General features: G+C 44.0%; 2 protein-coding genes across 2 annotated transcripts; both read left to right on the forward strand.

The window, feature by feature from the left end:
- Positions 1–470: 470 nt before the first annotated feature.
- LOC308425203 (elongin-B-like) lies at positions 471–827 on the forward strand (the record flags this gene model as incomplete). Its single annotated transcript, XM_080922427.1, has 1 exon — positions 471–827. One exon carries the CDS (start codon positions 471–473, stop codon positions 825–827), a length of 357 nt encoding a protein of 118 aa, XP_080778553.1.
- An 11,564-nt stretch (positions 828–12,391) lies between these two features.
- On the forward strand, positions 12,392–26,227 carry COIL (coilin; the record flags this gene model as incomplete). The annotated part of the gene is made up of 7 exons (XM_080922909.1): positions 12,392–12,645; positions 17,251–18,346; positions 18,474–18,560; positions 18,799–18,846; positions 20,616–20,685; positions 23,662–23,750; positions 25,440–26,227. 7 exons carry the CDS (start codon positions 12,392–12,394, stop codon positions 25,512–25,514), a joined length of 1,719 nt encoding a protein of 572 aa, XP_080779035.1. The 3' UTR covers positions 25,515–26,227.
- Positions 26,228–27,899: the final 1,672 nt, after the last annotated feature.

A 27,899-nucleotide genomic window follows, 5' to 3' on the forward strand; every position in this document is an offset into this window, starting at 1 on the left:
GAGTCATTTACTAAAACCACACAAGTCCCCAAAGTCAGCCTTCCCTGAATTTTAGCAAAATTGACTTCAGCTGTAAACAGAATCACATCAGATTCAGATGTCTTAAATATTAATTGAATCCTCGGCTTTTCAAAATGCTAAGTTTGATTTCTATTAAAACATTTAGATTCTAAGTTACAGATGTCTTAACTGTAGTAAACAAGATCATTTGAAAAAGGATTACAGGTGAAGCATTCCTAGATACAGTGTCTTGTTTCTTTTTCTAGAAATAATCTAGGGAAAAGCCCCAGCCTTCAGATGTGGCAAGGCCCATCTGCTGACTGATACATTCAGATTACAACACCCTAAGGGGTCTTCTCAGCCCCTGATATCAAATTGAATTCAATCATTCCAGTCAGGGCCAGAGAAACTTGGGCCCAGTATGATTAAGATTAATGCCTGTTGTTGACACCGCTCAGGTCTATAGCATCATGATACACGCAGCCCCACAGCGTGATGTGTTTCTCATGATCCGGCACGAGAAGACCACCATCTTCGTTCAGGTCAAGGAGTCCAGCACAGTCTTGGACCTCAAGCACATAATTCAGGGCATCATGAAGAGGCCTCCTGAGGAGCAGCTACTGTTCAAGTACATCTGGAAGCTTGAGGACAGAAGAACTATGGCTGAATGTGGCTTTACTAGCCATGTAGCAAAGCCATTCTCCCCAGTCACAGTGGGCTTGGCCTTCCAATCAGAATATGCCTCGGGAGGCCTGCATATCACCCCCTTTTCTACTCCTCCACCACTGCCAGGTGTTATGAACGGTGTTGAAAACCATATTATGTAGTGATGGTCCATGGCCATCCTAGAGACAACTCCCAATAAATAAAACAAAACCATAAAATTCAAACACTGCTGTGGTGTCTTGCGGCATCCTGTGCTCTGATGGAGGTGGCCCGAAGTCACCAGCATGCCATTCCTGAGCAGGTATAACAAAGACCAGAACAGGGAGCCCACAGTGAATGTTTCCCTTCTGGATGATGTCAAAACCTGCTTCATCCTGTACTTGAAGGTTAACAGGATCTGGGATGAATGGTGTGGTTCCCAGTTTTCTCTCTAGGTACCCTGGAACTGCTGGTGTACCACCTGGAGAGTATTCAGTGATGGCTGTCTAAATTTGCCAGAGAAGGGTCTGGTCTGATGGTGGCCAGTGCCCAGTACCGGAGGGCTGGTAAAGCCTTAGGTGTGTCCTTAGGTGAGGGCCTTCCCCAGGCCCATCTTTTAATTAAGGAGATCCCGGTCATTGTTTGTTCATACTGCTTTTGGAGGGTGGATGTGGTCACATATTTTATTTGGAAATATATATATCTTGGGAAGAGAATGAGAATACCCAGGAAGGGAAGGTCATTGGCTGAAGGCTCATGCCATCTCATTAGCATGAAGAAGTCCTGTACTACAGAACTGTGTGCCCTCTGCAGTCGTCTGGATTGGGTGTCCTGGTTTTGTGTTCCAGGGCAGGTACAGAAACAAGCAGGAAGCGACTCTGCTCTTGCAGTTCTCAAAAAAACTCCCAGGGTTTGACCTCGCTCAGCCTGACCAGTTCTTGGGCCTGTCTGGTAGCATGGTCCCTCATTCCCTACACCCTGGATGTGTTTAAGGTGAGAACAGCTTCAGTACATAACCTGAAATTTCAAATTCAGGAGAGACTAGAAAATACATTTTCACAAACTGCTATAAGTGATCAGAGTCCAGAGCAGAAAATACAATCCATGGAACTGAAGTGGAGGTTTAGTAGCCACAGGAGCAGGTGTAACAATTCACCACAACCTTGACCTCCAGATTGGCTTCTTGAGGAGGTAAATATGTAACCTCTAGGGACTGAAGTTTGTTTAGCTAACACAAAGTGCAACATGGGTCAGGTGTTTGGGGCCAGAAGGGCAAATAGGTAACTTAAAGCCATATGTGGCTAATAGAGCCATGAACTTATGGGGACTTGATTTGGTGCATCAGTGGAAAACAGACTCCTCCAATCTCAGACACAAACCATTGAAGTGGAAGCTTCTAGTTTCTTTGAGGAGTTAGTTACTGTCAAATGATGTTTTGCTGGGGGCTCACAGGTGGAAGATGTCTTGCTGGAGCAGACAGGTGAAAGTATGTTTTCCTGACATAGGTGAGACAGACACAGATGGGAAGTTTTGCTACAGCAGCCACAAGAAGGACCCATGATGAAGAACATAATAAATATGACCCCAGAGACAGTGGAGATGAGCTCTGAGACTTGGTTTGGTTTGCTAGGAATTCTCTGCTAATGACATTCATGCATTGGTTTGCCTTCCATAGAGTTGCTGAGTTCAACTTGTGGTCATGCTGTCATTGAGGGACACTGGCCAGACAAGTGCTCCTGTGGTTCCTGCAACAGCATGCCTTTGCTGTGGAACCTGCCATTTTTTTCTTGGTGTCAGCCTTCTGAAAGGACTGTGGCTGCCAGTTGGTGTGTGGTATCTGCCTGCCTAGAGGGCTGGTTGTTCATATTTGGTGTTTAATAGGGAACTAAGATGCTGATAAAGAAGATCAAGCTCAGCCCCGAAGAGCTGAACAGGTCCACTTCTCCCATATCCTAATAACTTTTCTCTTTCATTTCCTCTGCTGGGTGCTGGGGTACAGGACAGGTTGAACCCTTACTAAAACCACGTAGCACAAAATGTATGCCTACAAATCATAATTTCAATAATGTTTTTAAAGAAACTATTCAAAGGTAGAATCAGGAACAGGAACAAACAGCAGGTTGTGCATAAGCAGGACATGGCAGGTGTCAGTCTTAAAAGGCTCCAACCACCTAACTTTAAATTGGCTAACTAGCACACCTGTGGGGCATCAGCCTTGAATGTGCTTCTTATAATGGATACTTTCTTTGTTGAGTATTAAAAACAGATAAGAGATTTACAGGGTTTTAAGTAAATCAAGGGTTACAATAGTTCAAGGTTGTTTTCTAGATCTCTAAGTGTTGAAGTGATTTGGAGCTAAGATAAAATACTTGAGCAGGGTGGCTCAAAAACCATGCCTTTAATACCCCCAGGACAGGAAGATCTCTGTAAATTAGTTGGTTTCTAGATTCTAGAGTTCCAGGGAGCAGTGCTGTGGTGGTTCACACCCTGAAGCCCAGCACTGGGAGGCAGAGGCAGAAACAGGAATTACAATGAGTAAAATGTAAAAGCCACCAGCAAAAGCAAAAGGCATATTGAAATCCAAAGTGAATGTCTTTTGTGTTCTAAAAATAAATGTGCGTAACCCCTGAAACATATCTATTCTGCTAGGTATCCTGAGTTTTAAAAATTCGATATGATTTTCAAATTTTAATTAAAAATGTTTCTTTCTATTGCCAGAAAAAAAAATTGCCCAAGGAAAGGTATAACCTTCCAAAAAATGAACCCCACTAGAGTTAGGGTTGGGGCAGGGTTTTCTTATTATCTTTCCAGGAGAATGAAAGCATCCAACAAAGGAACTCAGATTCTACTGAACAAGTTAACCACATGAAGAAAAAGGATGGATCATCAAGACCACATGCCCCATGTTAATGAATAAATTGGCCAAGTGGTTTTCAAAAAGATTGAGGCCCCAAAGCAATTAAGAAACCACCTGTAGGCAATGCTACCACTGTGCAGAATTGCCTTGTGCCCCTTCTGCTGCCAGGTTCTGTGCAAACAGTGGATACCATTGGGGTGACTCTAAGTCCTACCTAGCCAGGACTGTTACTAAGCTGACAAAGACTACCCAAAGCTCAGCATTGGACTACAAGCCACTCAGGACATTCAAATTCCTGAGTCTGTATGAGAATGACTAAACATTCTACTGAACTTTGAAATGAAAACTTTCTAGTCTTAAATCTATCAAATACAGGCTCAAGAAATGGCTCATTTGTTAAGAGCACTGACTGCTCTTCTAGAGGACTTGAGTTCAAATCCCAGCAACCACATGTTGGCTTATCTGTAATGGGATATGATGCCCTCTTCTGGTGTGTCTGAAGACAGTTACAGTGTACTTATATATAATAAATAAGTAAATCTTAAAAAAAAAACTATCAAATACAACCAAGCTGGAAACTCTGAACACTTGGCAGAAATAGCTTCAGTACTGTAATTAGTTCCATTATCAAATGGGGAATAGGGCTGGAGAGATGGCTCAGCCATTAAAGGCTAGGCTCACAACCAAAAATAAAATGGGGAATATATCAATAATTGGAAAAAGATAGGTTATTTAATCTTCTAGTCTTATACATCTTTGTATATTGATTTAAAAATAAGATTTTATTTGGTTACACTGGTGTATATTTCTGTATATTGGTACAAAGTAAAGGTTATAACACGATTACAACCTACTATGTATCTGTTAATGTCTGACCCTCACCCCAAACACACTAGTGTATATGTATGTATGTATGTATGTATATATGTATGTATGTATATGTGTGTGTATATATATACATATACATATACATATACATATACATATATATATATATATATATATACAACAAGATGAGAGACTTGGTCTCTCATGTTGTTGCTGTAACACGCCTGTCAGCCACTGTTACAGAGAAGTGAAAAGGCTCAAGTCATGCTGACATATAACCTGTTTTGTTCTGTACATTCTGTGTGTGCTGTATGAGGTTTGCTGATCTTACCAGCTTCCACAAAGCCTTCTGTAGCAGCCATCAAATCAAAGGCCAGTATGAACTGCTATGTCTACAATGGCTTGACTCAGAACTGACCACTGGGTACCACTTCCTGCACCTATGTGTGAGCTTATTGTGGTTTTTGGGGATGACGCTGAAGAATGACACTAATAAGCCAGAAAGTTATGATTATAATACTCATGCTCTGTTATCTCAATATTCTGAAATTCCCCTGTCACCTCCCATCCACCACCCCTTACCTTACTATTACCAATTAGCCTAAAGGTTAGCTGAAAATACTTTGCCTAGTAAGCCAACTACTCCCCTCCCTGCCTTTTTATCTTTGAAACTTTTTTTTCTATAAAAAGCCTTTCCAGAGGGCAGCCTAGGAGCACAGTCCGTTGTGAGGTCCTGGACATCCGGCATTATGGTGTGTGTTCAATAAACTTCTCTTGCTCTACTGTCATTAGAGTTTGTTTTGTTTGAGTGGTGATTCTGGAACTCCAACATTATCAACTCTTTAAGATAGTGTGCCTGTGTAATTTGTAATTCTTAAAAATGCACTGTAAAGATTTAATCCTTTTAAAAGCTACCATTTTGCATTGTGTAGGATAACTAAGAAATGCCAGTTAACAGTCAGTCAAACCTGTGGTTTTATTAGGAACTAGTTTATTTAGTTGAAGATGTTTTCAAAGTTAATCAGATAATAAATAGCTAGAGACAAGTAACACTTGCCTGTTTAAATGTACTGAGATAGTTAGATGGTCTTCAGAAACATCAGCAATCTGTAGAATATGGCCTTTATAGATACTTTATTAACTTAAGACTTTTGTGGCAAGGAGAGCTGTCAGGTCCTGGCAGCATCCCCAAGCTGCTTCAGGGAGGATGGTGAGCATCAGAGAACCTCCTTGTGGCCTTTGCTTCAACTGTGGCTGCCTCTGGACAAGGGCCTGCCCTTGCTCCAAGTGCTCACTGTGTGCCGTCCAAGCTGAAGACAGGCAGGCCACAGGGAAAGTGGATTGAGGAATTCTGCCAGCACAAGGTAGAAAAGTCCTTCATAAGTCCTGCTTCAAACAAAAATCTGTCTTATATTCTGGGACAGTAGACTGAAGACATGGCTGCTCCAACATTGCAGAGGAATCTTGGGGGACTGTTCAGGCGGTCAGCAGTCTCTCTGTTCTATAGCTTTGGAAGCTGCTTGCTTTGCACTTCCTGTTTATTCAGGTAATATTTATTATTCTCAGCTCTGATGATGTTGAAGACTAGATAGTCTCAAAGTTAAGCCTAAGGTGTTTAGAATTTAAGAAAACCTTTTAAGCTCTAAAAAATGTTTTTAGGTTGAAAAAATGCCAGTTATGATTGATTTAGGTACAGAATTGTGGACTCACCAAGGCAGATCAATAGTGGAGTACTTTATCCAAGGTTGCTAAATACAAATGGACTGGACATTGTGAATGTAATTCTTACCTGCAAGTCTATAGTTTATTAATGTTAATGGAACAGTCTTTTATTTCAGACAAAACAGAAGAAATGTTGCAGGATATTAGATCACATTGTGAACCCGAAGATTGTGAACTGAAAACCCCTGTTTCTCATTGTGGCTCAGCCCTAGCACACACCTTTAACCCAAGAGCTAAATAAAGTCAACCCCCGGTTATAAGTCTGAAAAAGCAACCAGCTGAAAGGGAGGGAACTTAAGAAAACTGGAAGGAGGGTCTTTTCATTGAAGGGTATTTAAGAAGGTGTGGGAAAGCAGAAGCAGCTGTTTCCTTCTGGGACATCAGTGGAGTCAGAGGCCAGCTGTGTGCTCTCTCTGCCTCTCTGAGCTAGAAGGTTCCACTCCAGCATCTACCAACTGAATCATCATTGCGCAAATAGCTGGGCCTTTTCATTTTAAGAAGACCTTTAGGCTCTCCAACTTGTACCAAGGCCCCAAGGACACTGAGAGATCACTTCTGCTGAGGACAACCTGAGAAGCCTCAGACTTGGTAAGTCACCCGGGAAGTTTTCAAGGAGAGAGTTAAGGATGGAAAGTCCCATAAAGAAGGCCTTAGAACCCCACTTAGTGCCACTGGAGATGGCTTGAAAATAGAGGCAGAAAATGAAAAGCTAAATAACTCAACTCCAGTTGGCTTGACTAGATTATGGCTATTATCATTTTGGTATTTTATACTTTATTCTTAATGGGCATAATGGCTTTCTGCACCTGATCAAAAACAGTGGATTGATAAGATACAAGCCATAGATGGAAAATTATTAGACTTAAAAAAAATAAGAAAAATAGTGAAAGACAGGAAACTTAGACAACCTAAATTTAGAAAGACCTAACTAAGTAAACAGACAGACACAAATGGAGGAATTTATGCAAGAGCCTGCCATGCCCCCAGCCACATAAGGAAACTGAATAGGGCTGGCCCAAGGTTAGTAGAAAACCAACCTTAGTTTATCCAGTTACTATATACAAGACATAGCAGGAGACAGTCAGCAACCCCCAGGTTATGAAAAATGTGAATTGGATTTGAGGAGATTCAAGGAATAGATTGTTTCCTATGAATTGCATTCATCCTACTTGAAGTGGATATTAAATCATGGACAAGTCAAAACAGAATTGTCCCCCCAAGACTGGAAAGATTAGTAACCTTGGTTACAATCGTGACCTTGGTAGATAGAGGGAGCTAGGAGCTAACAACAAAATTGGGCTAGAGGTATTGATATTTCCAAAGATTACTTGCTAGGGGAAGGTCACAATGCTGAGTTACCAAGGCAGCTTGAACTGGATGATCATACCTTGGTGCTATGTTATTTAGCAGTTTTAAATGCTTGAGAGGAGGTTGAAGAATCAAGAGTTCTGAGTCATTTACTAAAATCACACAAGTCCCCAAAGTCAGCCTTCCCTGAATTTTAGCAAAATTGACTTCAGCTGTAAAAAGAATCACATCAGATTCAGATGTGTGAAAACATATTAATTGAATCCTTGACTTTTCAAAATGCCAAGTCTGAATTCAAAATGGCGATTGGACCTTTAAATGCACCATCAGTACCAATCAAGGAATGGATTAGGGATATCGAATCTCACACTTATCATGCTAATCTGATAGAAATATTTTCTAAAATTCTTAATCAGACTGTCATATGTTTTAACTGTGGTAACAAAGGTCATCATAAGGGGGATTATAGGCCAGGCATCGTAGAAACAGTTTTTCCCTCTAGAAATAATCCAAAAGAATGCCTTAGCCATCAGTATGTATAAGGTGCAGTGTTGGGTTAATGAATTCAGATTAACAACACCCTAAGGGGCCTCCTCACTCTTGTCAGGGCCAGAGAAACTCAGCCTCAGTATGATTAAAGATTAATGCCTGTTGTTGACACCGCTCAGGTCTAGAGCATCAGGAGAGGAGCAGCCACGCGGTGTGATGTGTTTCTCATGGTTTGGTACGAGAAGATTCACCATCTTCGCTGAAGTCAAGGAGTGGAGCACTGTCTTAGAACTCAAGCTGAGTGTTCTGGGCCTCCTGAGGAGCAGCTACTGTTCAAAAGCAAATGGCTCCTTGATGAAACAAATATGGCTGAATGTGGCTTTTCTAGCCAGGTAGCAGAGCCACACTCCCCAGCCACAGTCAGCCTGGCCTTCAGAACACACTTTCCCTTTGAAGGCTTGCACATTTACCCCTATTTTCATTCAAGATTTGGACAACATCTGATAAAGGATTCCAGAAACAGTGCTGAGAAAATTGAGCAGTAAGGGCCCCAGGCCCACCTCTTAAAGGACCTATTCCCCAATAAAAAAAGATTTGGCTGTCTGTTACTTGTTTTTTAAAAAGTACTGCTGTGATGTCATACCACATTGTGCTCTGCTGGGGGTGTCCAGAAGCCACCACCATGCCAGCCCTGAGCAGGCATAACAAAGGCCAGAACAGGGAGTCCACAATCAATGTTTCCTTTCGGGATAATGTCGAGACCTGCTATACCTGGAACTGGTTGGGGAGGAAAGAGGTCTGGGATGAGTGTGGTTCTCAGTCTCCTCTCTGGGTGCCCAGGCACTGCTGGTGTACCACCTGGAGAGAAAGTCAGGGGTGGGGTATCTGTCTACATTTGCCAAGCATGAACGGGGAAGCAGAGGGTAGAAGACCAGGATCTGGTCTGATTGAGAGCCAGTGCCCAGTACTGGAGGCCTGGGAGAAGAGCCTTGTGTCTCTTAGATGAAGGCTTGTCTGAGGCCATCTCTAATGAAGTAGCTCTCTTGAGAAAGTCATTTCCTGTTCATATTACTTTTTGAGGGGTAGATGTGGGCACATATTTTATTTGAAAATATATACATATCTTGGAAGAGAATGAGAATACCCAGGAAGGGAAGGTCATTGGCTAAAGGCTCATGCCATCTCATTAGCATGGAGAAGTCCTGTACTACAGAACTGTGTGCCCTCTGCAGTCGTCTGGATTGGGTGTCCTGGTTTTGTGTTCCAGGGCAGGTACAGAAACAAGCAGGAAGCGACTCTGCTCTTGCAGTTCTCAAAAAAACTCCCAGGGTTTGACCTCGCTCAGCCTGACCAGTTCTTGGGCCTGTCTGGTAGCATGGTCCCTCATTCCCTACACCCTGGATGTGTTTAAGGTGAGAACAGCTTCAGTACATAACCTGAAATTTTCAAATTCAGGAGAGAATAGAAAATACATTTTCACAAACTGCTAAATGATCTGAGACCTGAGCAGAAAATACAATCCATGGAACTGAAGTGGAGGTTTAGTAACCACAGGAGCAGGTGTAACAATTCACCACAACCTTGACCTCCAGATTGGCTTCTTGAGGAGGTAAATATGTAACCTCTAGGGACTGAAGTTTGTTTAGCTAACACAAAGTGCAACATGGGTCAGGTGTTTGGGGCCAGAAGGGCAAATAGGTAACTTAAAGCCATATGTGGCTAATAGAGCCATGAACTTATGGGGACTTGATTTGGTGCATCAGTGGAAAACAGACTCCTCCAATCTCAGACACAAACCATTGAAGTGGAAGCTTCTAGTTTCTTTGAGGAGTTAGTTACTGTCAAATGATGTTTTGCTGGGGGCTCACAGGTGGAAGATGTCTTGCTGGAGCAGACAGGTGAAAGTATGTTTTCCTGACATAGGTGAAGCAGACACAGCTGAAGGGAAGTTTTGCTACAGCAGCCGCAAGAAGGACCCATGATGAAGAACATAATAAATATGACCCCAGAGACAGTGGAGATGAGCTCTGAGACTTGGTTTGGTTTGCTAGGAATTCTCTGCTAATGACATTCATGCACTGGTTTGCCTTCCATAGAGTTGTTGAGTTCAACTTGTGGTCGTATTGACATTGAGGGACACTGGCTCAAGAACTTCTTTTGGGGTCTGGAGAGACTGCTCTTCCAGAGGTTCTGAGTTCAATTCTCAGCAACCACATGGTGGCTCATAACCATCTGTAAAGGGACCTGATGACCTCTTGTGTCTTCTTCTGAGGACAGTGGCAGTGTACTTATATGCATAAAATAAATCTTTTTATAAAGAAAAAAAATAGGTTGCAAAAAAAAAATGTTTGGTTGCAATAGTGTGTGCTTAAATTCCAGCAATGGGGAGGCAGAAGCTAGTGGATCTTAGTGAGTTCAAGGTCATCCAGAGGTACATAGTGAGATACTGTTTCCAGCCAAAACAAAACAAAAAAGGCAGCTGGAAATATTGCTTAGGAGTTAAGAGTTCTGGCTGCTTTTCCAGAGGATCTGGGTTCAGTTTTCAACTCCCAGCTTGTACGTTTATTCCCCAGCCTCTGCCACTGTCTTCTGGGCCCTCAGGCAGTTCATGAATGAAGCACACCCGAACACATAAAATATAAACAAATCCCCAGCTGTGGTGACACATGCCTTCAACTGGAGCACTCGGGAGGCAGAGGCAAGCAGATCCGTGAATTCCAAGCCAACCTGGTCTACAAGGAAGAGTTCTAGGGCAGCCAGGATTACACATAGAAGCCTTGTCTCGACTACCAAAACAAAAACCATTAAAAACATTTTAGAAAAAAATTTAATTCTATTTATTTTTTGTAGGGGGATGTTCATGCTATGACATGTGTGGAAGTTGGAGGATGGCTTGCTGGAGTTGGTCCCCTCTACCAACTCCTACCATGTGAGTCCCAGGGACCTACCTCAGGTTGTCTGCCTTGGTAGCAATCCTCCTTAACCTTGGAGCCGTCTCCCCAGCTCCAAAGCTCTTTGTTTTCAACAGGAGGAAAGAAGAATCTGTGCTTTTGGTTTCTAGAATGTTAAAAATACTTCTTTAGATGTGTTTAATTTTATTCTATGTGCATTAGTGTTTTGCCTGCAATTATATCTCTGTGGGGGTGTTGGATCCCCTAGACCTGTAGTTACAGTTGTGAGCTGCCATGTGTGTGCTGGAAATTGAGTTTGCATCTTTTTTTTTTTCCACTTTTTAAAATTGGATATTTTCTGTATTTACATTTCAAATGTAATCCCCTTCCCCCCACTTTCATCCACCCTCCCCCTCCTCCTGCTTCCATGAAGGTGCTCCCTCTTCCAATCACCCTCTCCACCTCAGTGCCTTGGCACTCCCCTACACTTGGAAAATGCACCTTCACTGGACCAAAGGCCTCTTCTCCCATTGATGTCAGACACTGCCATCCTCTGCTACATATGCAACTGGAGCCATGGGTCTCTCCATGTGTGCTCATTGGTTGGTGTTTTAGTCCCTGAGAGTTCTGGAGTGTTAGGTTGGTTGATAATGTTGTTCTTCCCATGGTGTTGCAGAACCTTTCAGCTCCTTCAGTCCTTTCTCTAGCTCTTTCATTGGGGTCCCTGTGTTCAGTCCGATGGCTAGCTGCAAGCATCCTCAACTGTATCTGTATGACTCTGGCAGAGCCTCACAGGAGACTCTGTGAGACACTCATACCAGGCTCCTGTCAGCTGGTAATTCTTGGCATCAGCAATAGCTCTTGGGTTTGGTGGCTGCATATGGGGTGGATCCCAGAGTCTGCATCTTCTGGAAGAGAAGCCAGTGCTCTTAATTCCTGAGCCATCTCTGTATTCCCCTAAGATACTTAAAAGTAAGCCTTTAATTGTAGCACTTAACTTGAAGTGTAAGGAATTCCTGATAGTCAAAAACATAAATCCTTCCATATTATCTGAACAATTAATTTCTCAGAAGTTTACATCTATAAATACAAACAAAACAATCCCAAACTAATAATGAATTATCTCATCTAGTGGATTAAATATCCCCACATAAAGGCTCATCTATCTGTTTAATAGATAGATAAATCTGTGTGCGTTTCTAGGTTTAATTATTGGGTGACTAGTGTGTGTCGTTTTATACGATATTTTGATTAGCTATAATGGCAATGTAGGGCTGGGGCATATCTATGGGGTAGGGCATTTCCATAACAGGCGTGATATAAGTCTTTGACTTTGACCCTAACATCAAAAGAAAGTAGCAGTGATTTAATCCCAAAGACCTACAGGGTTTGAGTCAGGCTTGCTGCTTACTAGTTTTGCAGATTTTTGGTTTATTTCTGTTTAATTACACGAACCAATATCCTAGAGGCTATCCTGACAGTCGCTTGCATATATTCAGCCCTTTTCAGTTCTGGGAAAGAATGGGCGCTTGTGTTGGGAGGCTGCAGACCGACTTGCGCCCCTAGGCGGCGCCCGCTAGCTGCTGCCGGGGGCGGGCCGCCGGAGCTCGCCTCTCCGTAGCCCCGTGGAACATCTCGGCTTCCGTTGAGCATGAGCAAGATGGCAGCCTCCGAGACGGTTAGGCTACGGCTTCAATTTGACTACCCGCCGCCGGCCACTCCACACTGCACGGTCTTCTGGCTTCTGGTTGACCTGAACAGATGCCGAGTTGTCACGGATCTCATCAGTCTCATCCGCCAGCGCTTCGGCTTCAGTTCCGGGGCGCTCCTGGGCCTCTATCTGGAAGGGGGGCTACTGCCCCCTGCCGAGAGCGCGCGCCTGGTGAGAGACAACGACTGTCTCAGGTGCGCGGGAGCGCGCGGGGTGGGGGTGGGTGGGAGGTGGGGTGAAGGGTGGGGGCGCGCGGCTGGGGTGGGGCGCGCTTCCTGGACCGCACTATCAAGGACAGGGGTGGCGAGCTAGCTGCAGAAAGTCACGTGCGAAAGATCCTCCTAAGTGGTCCAGCCTGGGATGGAGCATCCTTCCCCAGGACGCTTCTCATGCCAAGGGGCCTAGACTTGAGGCAGCTCCGGTGCTCAAGAGCAGAGCCGGTGCTCACTCAGCCAGGCTCTGGGTGGTGTGCGCATGGCGCAGATGTGCCACAGACCCGCCTTCTCTGAGCTGCACTTGGTGTCAGGGGCAGGAAACGAAAGTGGGCAGGAAGACAGAAATGTTTTCTTAGTAATGTATGGAATTAGCACCTTGGCAACGTCCACTTCTGGTGGATGTCATTCTGTGTCTCATTCAGGTATCATTGGGTCCCTTTGAATTGGTATTTGAGTGCATTTCAATTGTGTATAGGGACACAGAAGCTGAGTGTGTATTTCAGTTCGTTGCTTGACTGCTTGACTATTTCCAAGACTTAGATTTGATTCCCAGCTGTCTAAAAAGGAATCCCAGCACTGGGGAGGTGAAGACAGGAGGTTCAGGGATTCAAAGTTCCCTTGGCTACATAGGTCAGCCTGGCATATGTGAGACTTGTTTAAAAAGGAGAAAAAAGTAAAAGTAGTGGTGCCCGCCTTTACTCTCAGTAGCCGGGAGGCAGAGGCAGGCGGATCTCTGTGAGTTTGATTCCAGTCTGGTCTGCAGAGTGAGTTCGGGGACAGCCAGGGCTACACAGAAAAACGAATGAGAGATGGGAGAAGGAAAAATATGACGTAGTAGTGTATACCTTTAATCGTAACTCTCAGGAGGCAAAGGACAGAGGCAGGCAGATCTCTGAATTTGAAGCCAGCCTCTTCTACATATAGTGAGACAGTGATGGCTAGGTAGAAAAACCCTGTCTCAAAACGATTTTAAAAGTTGACACTCAGTGAGTATCCAGGAGCGACTGTAGTGTGACTAGTTGGCAGGTGGCTTAGTTATTACAGATGGTGGGATGATGTGATTGGTCATTCCAGTTGACATTCATACTTGGCTGATTTAATCTATGTCCCTCAACCCCCCACACACCTTTGAACTTCAGCTATGTTGAATCAAATTCAGAATTATAAACCAGGCTATTTCTTGCTTGTCTTTAATAATGCTTTCTGTAGAGTGTCACATTTGCGAGATTCCTTCAGAACTTCAGGGAAATGAATAGAAACAATAATCATATCTTTGCATCTCTCTTAAATCAGGAATACTATGATTTGTTGGTTATTCTGCTTCAGGTAAAAACTTGAGATAGTACAAATTTCAAACCTCTCCTCTCCTTCCCTCTTTTCTCCTCTCCTCTCCTCCCCTCCCCTCCCCTCCTGTCCCCTCCCCTCCCCTCCTGTGCCCTCCCCTCCCCTCCTGTCCCCTCTCCTTTCCTCCCTCCCCTTCCCTTCCCCTCCTTTCCCAATTTCCCCCTCCCCTTTCTTTTTTGTGGCAAGTTCTCTGTGTAGACCAGGCTGAAGCTATAGGGGTCTGCCTGCTTCTGTCTCCCAGATGCTGGGGCTAAAACCAGCCAAGGCGTTTTTCCCTTTCTTCTAGCAGAAATAAGCCCGTTTTCAGTGCAATTTAAAGGCTATTTAAACAAGAGAAAGGCCTGTGTCCCCACCTGTTAAGTTTACTTCCCAAATGGTTCCTTACCTAATGATTTAATAACTTGCTGCTGGCTACAGTTACTACTTAAATCAATGAATCACCCAGGAATTACATTCTTATAGTGATGCTAATGATGTAAAAAAAAAAAAAAAAAAACTGTTAAAGCTATTTCAAGCAGTAATTGCAGCAAATGACAGAGAAGTTTCTCCTAAATGCCTCAAATGTAACAATTGCATCTGGAAAGAAGTTACCTCTGTGGCCCTGAGAATGTTGCTCAGTAAGTGAATGAGTGCTTCCCTAGCTAGGGTGCCTGAGGTCCTGGATTCAGTCCAGGGTGATAGGGAGGTGGATTGCTGCTAGCCCTGGTGGTAAATGGTGTAGAACATAGGAAAAAACTACATGCAAGGGATGGTGAGATGGCTCCGTGGTTAAGAACACTGACTGATCTTTGGTTCAGGGTTCAGGTCCCTATCATGGGTACAGCACACAGACATACATGCAGTCAAAACACCCATATAAAGAAAAATAAATAAAATCTCAACATTAAGAGAATAAAAAGAGCAACTAAGTGTGAAAGGTTTTTTTATTTGTTTGTTTCTTTCTCCTTATAACTTTCTTCCCCTGAAAGATTCATTGTATGTATATTTGTCTACAGCTTGAATGTGTGTGTGCACATAGCATTGGGTGTGCAGGCATATGTGTAAGTTTATGTGTGGAGGCCAGAGGTTGATGCCTAATGCCTTTCTCAATCACCTCAGCTTTCTGAGACAGGGTCTCTCACTGAACCTGGAGCTAGGTTAGGCTGGCCTAGCTAGTGAGCTCCAGGGTCTGTCTATTGCAGTCTGTCTCCACCTTCCCAGTGCTTGGATTACAGATACACAGCAGCACACTCGGGCTCCAAAGCTTGCCCAGCAAGTACTCTATTGGTTGAGGCACTGAGCACAGCAATTTACTGTTTATTTTTAATAGTTGTGAGGGAGGGGTGGGGCCTTCTTACATCCCAGTGAACTGTTGAGGGGCCCAGTCCTGTGTAGCTCGTTTGCAGATAGCCACTCCTGAGTGCAGTGGCTATGTCAGCTCTTGTGTTATTTCGTCCCCTCTCCTCTCTGATGTTCCCTGAGCCTTGGAGGGGGCGATGGGACACGATTGTGTGTCATCCTTATACAGGAACATGTGAATCTTCTCGGTGTCATTGTAGTTTTAGTAGACATGTTGCCAGATGAGCATGTCAGTTTCCTGAGTCAGAGCTAGACTCACCGGTGATCTCACTATTGCAAGGACTGAGGGTTGAGGACAGTGGACCATTGCCAGTGATGTATATTGAGGAGAGGGGTTGGGGAGACAGCTCAGCAGTCCAGAGCTCTATCTGCTCTGTAAGGGACTTGAGTTTGGTTCCCAGCACCCACACACAGTGGTTCACAACCATCTTTATGTTCAACTCTAGGGAATCCAACCGTCTCTTCTGTTCCCAGAGAATGTGTGTGTGTGTGTGTGTGTGTGTGTGTGTGTGTGTGTGTGTGTGTGTGTATATGTGTGTATGTGTGTGTATGTGTGTGTATGTGTGTGTATGTGCGTGCGCGAGCGCGTGCACGCATGTGCGTGCATACATACGCTCGTGCATACTCCTCATACTGGTTTTTTATTTGAGGGACATTGAAAAGCCTTTCTCAGACTCACCTTTAATCTTAGCACTTGGGTAGCAGACACAGGTAGATCTCTGAATTCAAGCCAGCCAAAGATACCAGTATCTTCCAAACAAGGAAAGAAAAAAGAAAGGAAGGAGAAAGAAAGACAAAGAGAAAACCTCTCTTGTAGTTCTTTGGTGGCAGTTAATTAGAGGAACATTAGAATTTAGTCTTTCTATCAGAGTGTACAGGAGGTTCTTACCTTCCCCCATAACCTTCTTAGGTTCTGATAACTACTGTTCTATTTTATACTTCTTTGTGATTCTTGATTTTTAAGTCTTCATGTATGTGAACATGTGTGGCATTTGTCTCTCTATAGCTGATTGTCCCCCTATAGCCGATTGTCCCCCTATAGCATGCTGTCCTCCAGCTGTCTCTATACTAATGGAAATTATGTACCTTCTTTATACAGCTGAATAATATTTCATTATGTCTATGTGCAGCACATTTTCCTTATTTAACACTCAGATTCATTTTCTGTTTTTACTCATTCTAACACAAAACCAGATGGCTAATATGTTCATCTCTTATAAAGATGATGTTAAGATGGCTAACACACAGTAACAAGATTGTGAGTTAAGAAAATGGGACATGAAATCAGGGGCATCTGAGAGAAGATGGAAGCTGATGTTTGTATGTGTGATTGAAATAAATTTTGTATGTATGAAATGCTCAATACATTTTTAAAACTTATATTGTAAAAAAAGATCGTTAGTTTTGAAGTTAGGCAAGCCAAGGTCAGACTATCCTACCTGTTACTTATCACCTGTGGGTCTTGGCAAGTTACCTGTTTGAGCTGTATTTTGGGACCTCAGAAATGAAAGATTACCTAGTTTGTTGGTAATGTATAAGTTAGAGAAGAAAATGTGTGGGCCCCAATATACATTAAGTTAATAAAACTAGCCACAGTGAACTAGGCATGACACACACCTTTAATCCCAGCACTCAGGAAGAAGAGACCATGGATCTCTGTGAGTCAGAGGCCAGCCTGACTCCACAGTGAGTTCCAGGCCACCTAGGGTGACATAGCCAGACCCTGTCTCAAAACTACAAAGAGAAAACAAACCAGCCACATGAGAGAGCTGTGTTGTGTGGGTGATGCTGTGGAGTCTCATCCTTAGCTATGTGACCGTCTTCAGTCTTGGCCATGTACGAGTGCCTGCCAGACCAGTGCTTACCAGCTGCTCATTTGAGCCTTCTCTCCTCTTCCAACAGGGTTAAGTTAGAAGATCAAGGACTCCCTGAGAATTTGATAGTAAGCAATGGTGGCAACTCTAATTTCCCATGTAGGAAAGCGAAGAAGCGGGCTTTTAAGTTGATGGAGGACGAGGAAATGGATCAGGGTTACAAGTGTTCCAAGAAACACTGCAAGAGGCAGGAGGACAGCAGCCATAATGAGAAGGCCTCAGACCTGGAGACAAAAGTCTTCCCGGATGAGACGGGGCGGACAAAGAGCAAGAGCAAAAGCAAAGTGACAAGCAGCCCGGCTGAGGAGGACGAGGAAGAGACCAAAAAGAAGTCTTCAAAAAGAAAGAAGTGTGAACAGAAGAAGCAGACCAGGGCCCCCAAATCTCCCAAACAACAGACGCCTAAAGAGGGGGGCTCACAGAACTGCAGCTTCCCCAGGGCCTCCTCCAGAAGCAGCCTTGCTAAAGCCCGGAGGAGAAGCAGCACGGGGCCGAAAGGGAGTTCAAGCTACCTGTCAGAGTCTGAGTCCTGTCCAGAGTCAGTCAGTGATGGCCACTGCAGTGTCACGGTGCAGGAGCTCACCTTTTCAGAGAAACTGTCATCTGAGCTGCTGAAAGATGGACCTGCTCCAAAAACTGCAGCTGCCAACAGACAGGCCTCAAAGCCTGGCTTTACCTTCAGCTCCAGCAAGGGCAAGACCTCCAGAACTTCATCCTCCAGTTCAGACTCGAGTTCAGAGTCGGAAGACCAGTTCCTGGTGTCCAAGAACATGCTTGAGGGCACATCTGACTTCTTAAAGACAACAGGCCTCTTTGCAGGGCAAGGATGTTCCGGTCCAGGGCTCTCCCTGGAGACTTCGGGTACTATGGGATGGAAGCCTTCTGACTCAAGCAGAGGCAGACAAGCTCCTGGTCCTCCCAGTGTGACCGTCCCCACCAGTTTGGGAAGAGGATGGGGGCGAGGAGAGGACTTCTTGTTTGGAAAGGGACTGAGGGGCCGGGGCGTTCGGGGCCGAGGGCGAGGGCGAGGGCAAGCTCTTTCCTGTATCTTAAATAGAAGCTCTGAGAGCCAGAAGCAGAAACAGTTAAATGATATTCTAACAAACTCATCCACGGTGATCCAGGTAAGCGTTTAACGTTTGCGAGTCAGCCTCCTCCCTTTCCCCATGCAGCTCATCTCCACCCGGTGGCATTGCGTGGCATGGGCTCTCATTTTCTCACCAGTAATGAAGGCACATGTCTGTTTTCCAGAATCCAGTAGAGAGCCCCAAGAAGGACTATAGTCTATTACCACTGTTGGCAGCTGCCCCTCAAGTCGGAGAAAAGATTGCATTTAAGGTATATGTTCAGATAGCACTGACCGTAATGAAAACAAGATTACCCCCCACCCCAGCTTCCTTATTAAGTAATGTTTACAAAAACTGTCTGCAATTGTGAGGAGTCCTGGTGGGGCCTCAGATGGCTGGGAGTGGGGACCTCTGCATAGCCTGTGTTCTTGGGGTAGGAAAGAGGAGTCCTAGGAGGTTGAGGATATAAGGGGGATTTGTGCACTTGAAGGATTTTTCTTCTCTTCTAGCTTTTGGAACTCACATCTGACTACTCCCCTGATGTCTCTGACTACAAGGTAAGGCTGTTTGTATGAAAATAATGAAGTTAGCTGGGTGTGGGGTGGACTTGTCCAAGTCACCCAGGCCTCAGAGGCAGGAGTTCATTCACAGCTAGCTTGGACAGTATAATGAGCTTTATTATTCTCTTAAAAAAAAAAGATTAAATTTAGCATATCAGAAACGTGTCTAGTGTAGTAGCACCGACCTATGACATCAGCACTCAGGAGTCTGAGGCAGGAGAGTTTTGAATACAAAGCCAGCTGGGCTAACAAAGATCCTTTCGAGAAGCTTTTAAATAAGTGAAGTACTGATGTATTTAAATTATACTTTAATGCTTGCGGATGATATAGACCCTAATGGTAAACACTGTCAAAAACTGAAGATGAGAGTCCCGTGGACATTTACATGTGTCACCGTGAAGTCTCGTTGCTGACACTTAGGAGAAAACCAAATGAGAATGGCAAGCTCCATGTGGGGTGTACACGGGACTGTTGTCCTTCTGAGGATCAAACTGTGGGCCTGTCCCAAGAATAAATACATAGCTACACAAAGACAAAAACAAGCAAGAAAATAAAGCACCTCTGTGCCCAGAGGGTAAGGGTAGGTGCCGAGTGCCAGGCTGGAGAGATACCTCAGCTTTACGGAGTACTTGCTTGCTGCTCTTAGAGAGAACGGGAGTTTGGTTCTCAGCATCCATGTCAACTGGCTCAAAAACCCATCTGAAACTGGCCTGTAACTCCAGGGAATCCAGCATCCTCTTCTGGTCACAGGCACCAGCATGCATGTACACACACTAACACATGCATACATAATACATACATACGCAAAATAAACCTTTCTCTGTGAGTCTGAGGACAGTAGGGCCTACAAAGGAGTTCCAGGTCAGCCAGGGCTTTTACTTGGAGAAACTTTGTCTTGAAGTCCGACAACGAAAAAGATCTCATTGGTTGGCTTCAGTATGGTCCCACAGCTGCCTTTGTCTTCCATTGTTGACCACAGGGCGGTGGGTCTTCTTTTTAACTTCTTTTTATGACTTGTTTTTATTTTATGTATGTTGGTGTTTTGCCTGAATGTATGTATGCATGCATAGGTGTCAAATCCCCTGGAGCTGGGGTTACAGACAGTTGTGAGTGCTGGGAATTGAACCCAGGTCCTCTGGAAGAGCAGACAGTGCTCTTAGCCCTTGAGTCATCTCTCCAGTCCCTCCCCGACTTTATAATTTTGAGGGGCAGTGTTTTAACTGTGTAGTTCAAGCTGGTCTTGAACTCATAACTCTCCTGCCTCTGCCTCGAGTGCTTGGATTACAGGCATGCACCACCACAGCCAGATTCAGTGTGTCTTCATGCATCTGCAAGCCTGCTTTGAAACCTGGGGACCGCTGGCTTGGAGTGGCTCCAGCAGTGCTGGCTTGGAAGCACCAGTGTTTGTGTGTGGCTCTCCCAGTGAACCTGGACCTCTACTCCTCACTTGAGCACATGGCTTTAGTCTGCTTTGCCTCCAACACCCCATCTATTCTGGGGACCTACAATAGTTTTTGCCTCTCGTCAAGTGCTGTAGGTATCTACCAGTCTGACTAACGTGTTTTACCTCTAACGGTTTTTTTGTACATTCAGGTAGAGAGAGCTTATAAGTCTGTTGTTTTTATTCTTCCCGTAACGTGTTGATTTATGGAGATAAATTTATATTAAATAAAAGTAGCCATTTTAAAGTCTACTTACTTATTGACCTTTAGATTATAACAATGTTTTACATAGAGATTTTTGACGTGGTCTTTTATTTTTGGAAGGAAGGAAAAATATTGAGCCACGATCCAGAGACCCAGCAAGTGGATATAGAAGTCCTCTCCTCCTTACCAGGTGAGTCTTTAGGAGTGAATGTGGGGCATGGGACTACATATCCACAGTGGCTTCTGCACAGCCTTTCCTCCTAGAAGAGTTCTCCTTGGCCTTCACTCACCTGGGACTAGGAGCCGTTCTCCGCTCTCCACTGCCAGCACACTGTGGCCTCCGGGGCCTCTGCGCCGACTCCGTGGGTGAGATGCTGGACTGGCTGTCAGAGCTGTTGGGCTGGTTGCTCTTATCCCGTCATTCCACACTCTGGCAGATCTCACATACCGGTGAATGTGAACTGCAAAAGCAATTGCTCCTGGGAAACCTAAACTGAATGTGCACTCAAGGGGGTTACAATAAAAACTGCTAAGAAGAATCTACACCTAGATAACCCTGAGAACCGATACGTTTTGGTGTCTCGTGTTAGGGATCAGAGTCTGCCCACTGGACAGGTGGGACAGAGCCCAGTGCTCTACGGCTGCGTTCCGACCCCTGTCCTCTCAGATCGGCTTGAAGAGAAACACTAGGGTTTGCTCACTCACCTCTGTCCCCAGGCTCCCGAGGGTGGAAGAGGCCAGCCTGAGCTGTCAAGCGAGATAACTTAAAGCTATGAAGTATGGAGAGCAGACTGGAGATGGAGTGCTTGCCTCGCACAGCTCCAGCACAGCCTACAACTGGTGGGACATTCCTGTGATCCCAGCACTCAGGAGGCTGAGACAGGAAGATTACAAGTTCAAGATCATCCTCAAAGAGTCACAAAGTTAGAGAGGTCAACCTGGGCTATATTATGTAAGACCATGTCTCAAAAAACCACAACAAAGCAAAACAAACCAGAAAGAGAAAGTTACAAATAATAGGGATTTGTGTGTGTGTATTCCATCATTTCAGTGAACAAGATCCACTCAGAAGGTTGGCAAATGAACATACTTTTGGGTATTAAATATACACTTTAGACATTTTATATGCATAAGTTTATACATTTTGCTTATATTTTTGTTGAGGATTGGCTGAACCCAGGGCCCAGAATGTGCTAGATGGTGACATACTATTGTAAATGGCACTCCTTTATCCCTGGTTAGCTACACCTATTGATCCTGAAAGCCTAGAATGGGGCTTTTACTGTGTATGGCTTGGGTGCCTAACGAGGAAGCAGGATAAGTAGATAGTGGAGTTCTTGGAGGAAGCTCAGATAAAGGTAGAAGGATTGCCTTACAGGCATGAGGACCTGAGGTTGACCTCAGAACCATGTTAGACAAGAGCCTGGCAGGGTGGTGGGAGCCTGGAATCCCAGTGCTGGTGAAGTGGAGACAGGTAGAGTCCTGGGACTTGGGGACCAGCCAGCCCAACCAGCCCAATAAGAATCTGTGTCTCAAAACAACATTGAACTGAGGAACTAAACTGGGGCAAAGAAACAGAGAGGGACCATGCTTGAAGTGAGTGGAATTGTGTGCGGCTTGGCCAGCAGTGGGAATGGTGACATTTTGCCTGTGAACTTCCTGAAGTTAGTGGATGGAGCTCGCTGTGACGAGGACGAAGGAGTTCCATGCGACACCAGCCAAAAGCTTTCTAAAGTGACTCAAGTCACGGCATTCTGACACTGAGGCAGTAGGGCTCAAACCAAAACAAAAAGCCTGCTAAGCGGAAAAAAGAAACTTCTCAGAGCTGTTGCACAGTGTTAGCCGCTCAAAGCATCCAGGCCATGAAGGAGCGCGGCCTCCCTCCCACAAGGCACAGGAAGGAAGTGGGAAAGCTCAGGAGGCAGGTGTCAATCCCACACACAAAAAACTTTTCAGTGTCTGCTCTTCTACGTCCAAATACACAATATACATTTGTTGTTTTTTTAAATACATTAATGATTATTAATATTTGGGAGTTTATTGTGTTTTAATTTTTTTGGAGAATTTGATACATGAGTACTATATTCACATAATTTTTACTCTTCTACCCCTAACTTATGTGCCCCCCCCAGTTTTTAAAAAAACAAACAAACTTGTATTACATATGTATGCATGTATATGCTATGTGTATGTTTAGGCATGTAGAAGTCAGGACAACTTGCAGTAGATCAAACTCAGGTCTTCAGGCTTATGCTACTAGCACCTCTGCTTGCTGAGCCCCTTCACTGCTCCCCAGACCCCTTTGAGTTAGAGTTTCATGGATTTCGGTATGGAACTTGCTGTGTAGCCCATGATGACCTTGACCTGATTCTTCTCCTGAGTGCTGGAATGACGGATGACCACAACCATACCTAGTTTTATGGGGTGCAAAGGACTGAACCCAGGGCTTGCTGCATGTTGGGGAAACAGTCTACCAACTGAGCTGCATCCCTGGCAAGATTGTCAATGTTTTTGGGGTTTTTTTTTTTTTTTAAGATTTATTTATTATCTGTAAGTACACTGTCGCTATCTTCAGACTCACCAGAAGAGGGCGTCAGATCTCATTACAGATGGTTGTGAGCCACCATGTGGTTGCTGAGAATTGAACTCAGGATCTCTGGAAGAGCAGTCAGTGCTCTTAACCATTGAACCAGCCTCCGATTTTCAATGTTTTGGTAAATATTTTTAGAATGTTTTTCAAATGTTGATAATTTTGCCCATCAGTTACCAGTTGTTTGAATCGTTTCAGCTTCTATCAACATTTTTCTGATCCCAGATTGTTGTACAGGCTGAGGCCTGCTTGTGTTTCTAAGTTTAGGCATGCATGACTTTTGATTATAGCAACATTCTATACCTTCCCTTTGGAATACCTTTTGGGGATACCTCCGGGAGTACCTGTGTTGCACATTCTCTGTGGTGTACTCAGTGTGTTTATCAAGCCTGTTTCATTCAGATGAAGCAAACTCATCTCGGAGAAATGCTAGGGCAGTCATGCCTTTTTTAGCAGTGTGTTACCCTTTCCTACATGTGCCCAGTTTACACAGCAGTTTCCCAGTGGTTTGAAATCCCCATGAAGAACATTTTAACCGTAGAGAAATGGCTTACTGTCTTTACCCTCTGGTTTCAGCTTTGAAAGAACCTGGGAAGTTTGATTTGGTCTATCACAATGAAAACGGAACGGAGGTGGTAGAATACGCCGTGACGCAGGAGAAGAGGGTAGGTCCACTACTCTTGACGCTTCCTGAACTGCTTGTGTTAAAGTCCTAGAGGATCAGGGCTCTGGGGCACTTAGTCTTCCTTTGGAATAGCCAACAGGTGCCAAGTTTCAAAGCAACATGCCATCATGGACCTCCCAGAGCCCACCTGACATGCACAAGCACTATGTCCTCAGTTCAAAACACAGCACTGCTTTCAAATCCTTTAGAAGATTGGCTTTTGTTGTTGTTATGTAAGGTCCTCTTTTATTTAAAAGATCATTCACAAAATACCATATCCATAGAGAACATTGGCTTTTGTCGGACATTATAGTGCCAAATACAGCTATTGCTATAGCTTGAGCTTAGCCATGAGACCAGACTTTATCAAGAAGAAATGTGAGCTCTGGGGCTTGTGCCTTGCAAGTTGTTTCTGCCCCTCAGCTTCCCCAGTCCTGAGCTGCTGACCTGCAGTAGCATAGATGGCATAAAGAATGACAAAATATGGCGATTCTGCCCTCTGATGCTCCATTTTATTTTAATTTTTAAATTAGATTTATGTGTGTGTGCACGCATCCATTCGTCTGTCTGTATATGCTTACATGCATGTTCAGGTCAGAAGACAACTTCCAATTGTCTGTTCTCTTCTTCCATTCTGTGGATCCTGGGGATCAGACTGTCTGGCTTGGCAGGAGGCACTTTTCCTGATGAGCCATCTTGCCGGCCCTAATCTCCTGAAAAGCACATGGTTTCCCTGCGCTGGAAGCCAGCAGTCAGTTGCTGGTGGTAACTTCTAGGCAGCGTGATCATGGCTAAGACAACACTCCTTCTTGTGCTTATATTGAAACATTGTGTTTATTTGCTATTATATTTCAGTGCTGAAAATTCACATTTTGTTTGAACTCTCAATCAGACTTTGAGCTTACCTGTTTTGTTTGTTTGATTAGAGACAGGGTTACAGAGCCCTGGCTGTTCCAGGCTCATTTTGTAGATCCGACTGGCCTTGAACTCACAGGGATCCTCCTGCCTCTGCCTCCCGAGTGCTGGGATTAAAGGATTGCACCATCATGCCCTACACTTGCCTGTGTTTTTTTAAGGTATAAGATCCTTTTAGGGTTTTTTTTTTCTCCTAGAAATGGGTTCTTAGAGTTTGTGGCAGCATCAGATGGTTTGGCCTCATTTCCTGTGCTTCTATGTTTGTTAATTTGTTGTCTTTTCCAGCGCTGAGGGCTGAACCCAGGGCCCACTGAGCCAATCCCCCCCCCCCCCCATGTAGAAAACTGGAAACAGAAAATCTGTAGTTTCCCCTGTTGACACTAGATGGCTCTCATCACTCACCCTTGCCTTGGTACACTGTGTGGTAGTAGTTCTGTTTTAGGCAGGTTAGGGTAAGAACTACTGGGTGGCAGAGAAAGGACATCAGCCACTTTGTGCCAGCTGCCAGGCCCTGCCTTAGCTCCAGAGCCACCCATCTATAAATCGAATCTTTTTGACACCTCAGAATCTCCTTTTCACCACCGCAGTCTTTGCTCTAAATCAAAGGTTGAAATATGTTTAACATAAAAGTTAGCTGCATTTCATGTGATTAAATTAAGTTTTACTAACTCTGAAAGCATTATCCTGCTATTTAAAGAAACTTAACTAACCTACAATTTTTAGCTTATGTGATGTCAAAAATGAGTTAAATTTGGTGTTTTGTATTTTTCCTTAGATCACTGTGCTCTGGAAAGAGTTGATCGATCCAAGACTGATTATTGACTCTTCAAGTAGCATCTCAAGTAAATAATGTGTCTGCATATAACCTCTGACCTCGCCACCTCGAAGTCTAAAATTGCATTGTTTGTGACAGTGGTTATAGCCTGAAGTTTTTAAAAAGAAGACTAAATGTTGTTTAGACTTTTTGTTTACCATAGTAGGGTAAAAAAATCTACCTCATCATTTAGAGTAACAAAGTTGTTAGTTTGTAGATCCTTATTTCCTTCAGGCTAAATTGAGTAACCCATTTGAGAACCTGAGTGAAGACCAATATGGAGGTGCCCTTGGCTCCTTCACACCTGTTCGGCTACCAGTAGTGATCATCAGTAGAAGTTTACAGAGCCACACGCAAGAATGTGCTGTGCGTCTTTTTTTGTTTTCTTCAAGTCACATTTTAAAATACTAAGGCATGCTTCTTGACTTAATTTTTAACATGTGAGCTGTTCTAAGCATGGAGCACCTCCCACATTCACACATTTTATACTTGCTGTCCTCGAGACTTAGTGGAGTTGGATTTGTCGGAGGTGACGAGTTAAAGAGTCCTTTCACGTTTTCCAGCTGAAAATACAGGACCCTTAGGACCCTGTGCAGACGGCAGTGGGGAACATCCTTGTGTTCTCTGGAGGAGAGCTGGCTCCCCACTGCCCGAAGGCTGGCCGTGAGCCTCAGACCAGGCTGTGGCAAGTGACCTTGCCACCGCACAATTCCAGGAACTTGGCTTCTCATACTGAAGTGAGGATCTTAAACAGAAATTTCCTTTTCTGTTATGATTCAGCATAAAGCTAAAGACAATATAAACTGTAAATTGCTTTCTTTTAACGAAAACTCAGATCCCTACTTCAACCTTGGAAATTTTTAAATAAAATCATACCAAACTCAGTGTCCATTCTGAGTTATGTTTTAGTTCTGCAAATAGTTATCTTGGTTTAAAATAAGTTTTATAACAAGGAGGCTTGCTTTCTTGCTTTGCACCTGGGAGGCTAACGAGGTTTATGAGGTTTTTTGTTTGTTTGTTTGTTTGTTTGTTTGTTTTGTTTTGTTTGGCTTGATTCTAAGTGTCACAAAGTCTGGTTTGACTAAGTTCCATGGATCATGGATCACAGAAGATGCTGGCTAGTCTTAGTCTGTATAAGAGGAAAGTGTGTCAAAATGTGTGTTTGCTGATTTGTGGTGGTGTCACTCTAGAACAGCTCAGCCCTCAGTGGGCTTCAGCAGTGGGATCTGTGCAGCACACTGTCCTAGGAAACAGGTCCTTGGTAAGAAGTCAGTATTGACTCAGCCCAGAAGTGTTTGTCTCGGGCTGTGTTTTCAGACACAATCACCTTATGAATAGCTCTTCTCTATATGCTGATAGAATGCTCAGAAGGATAACAAAAACCTATTTAGGGTTCATAAGCAGCTCTCTGAAAAATTCAAGAGTTTAGAAAAACACATGTATGATGTCCAGTGAATTAAAATTTGTTTTATGGACTTTTGCTTTATTTATAGATACACAGCCATGTGCCAGCTGGGTCTGCTATAAAGTCTTTGTGTGTTTCTTTACACATGCTGGAATGATGGCTCAGTGGTTAAGAACAAATTCTGCTTTTACAGAGGACATGAATTCAAGTCCCAGCATCTCTGTCTGATGCCTTGAGCACCTACCTCATGAGCATACTCCGACACAGACATACACATCATTTAAATTAGTCTTTAAAAAATATATATTCCTGACACCGTGTCTAATTAAGTAGCCCTGATGAGTCTGGAACTCTTGTGTAGACCAAGCTGAACTTGTGCTGACAGAGATCTGCTTGCCTCTGCCTCTGCCTCCTGAGTGTTAGGATTAAAGATATGAGCCATCACACCTGGTTGAAAATAAAAATGTTAAAGTTAGAAAGAGGAAAAGGAAAGTGGAGACTTGTATATATACCCAGTCACTTTTTATGATAAATGAATTATTTCTCAAATAAAAATAGGGAAAATACCAGCATGGCAAGATTGCAGCCACATGGTAAAATATGTATTAATATAAAGAAATGGGCAAATGCATTGAAAAACATAACAAAGGAGACATAGAACAAGTTAAAAAAAATCTGACCTTTTAATCTGCATGTGTGTGTCATGTGCATGTGTGATGCCCACAGAGGCCAGAAGAGGGCACCAAATCTCTTGGAGACTGGAGTAACAGACAAACTGAGCTGCCATGTGGGTGCTGAGAATTGAACTCCACATTCTCTGCGAGAACAAGTGCTCTTAACCATTGAGCCAACCCTCCAGCTCCAAATTCTGAATATTGCTACCTCCTGGAGAGATGGCTCGAAGGTTCAGCTGTCCAGAGCATCTGTGACTCAAGTCCCAGGGGCTCCAATGCCCCCTTCTGACCCCCAGAGACACCAGTCATACATGGATACAGGGACATGCAGGCACATACAGG

The sequence above is a fragment of the Micromys minutus genome, assembly GCF_963924665.1.
Source record: "Micromys minutus genome assembly, chromosome: 10".
Taxonomy (NCBI): Eukaryota; Metazoa; Chordata; class Mammalia; order Rodentia; family Muridae; genus Micromys; species Micromys minutus.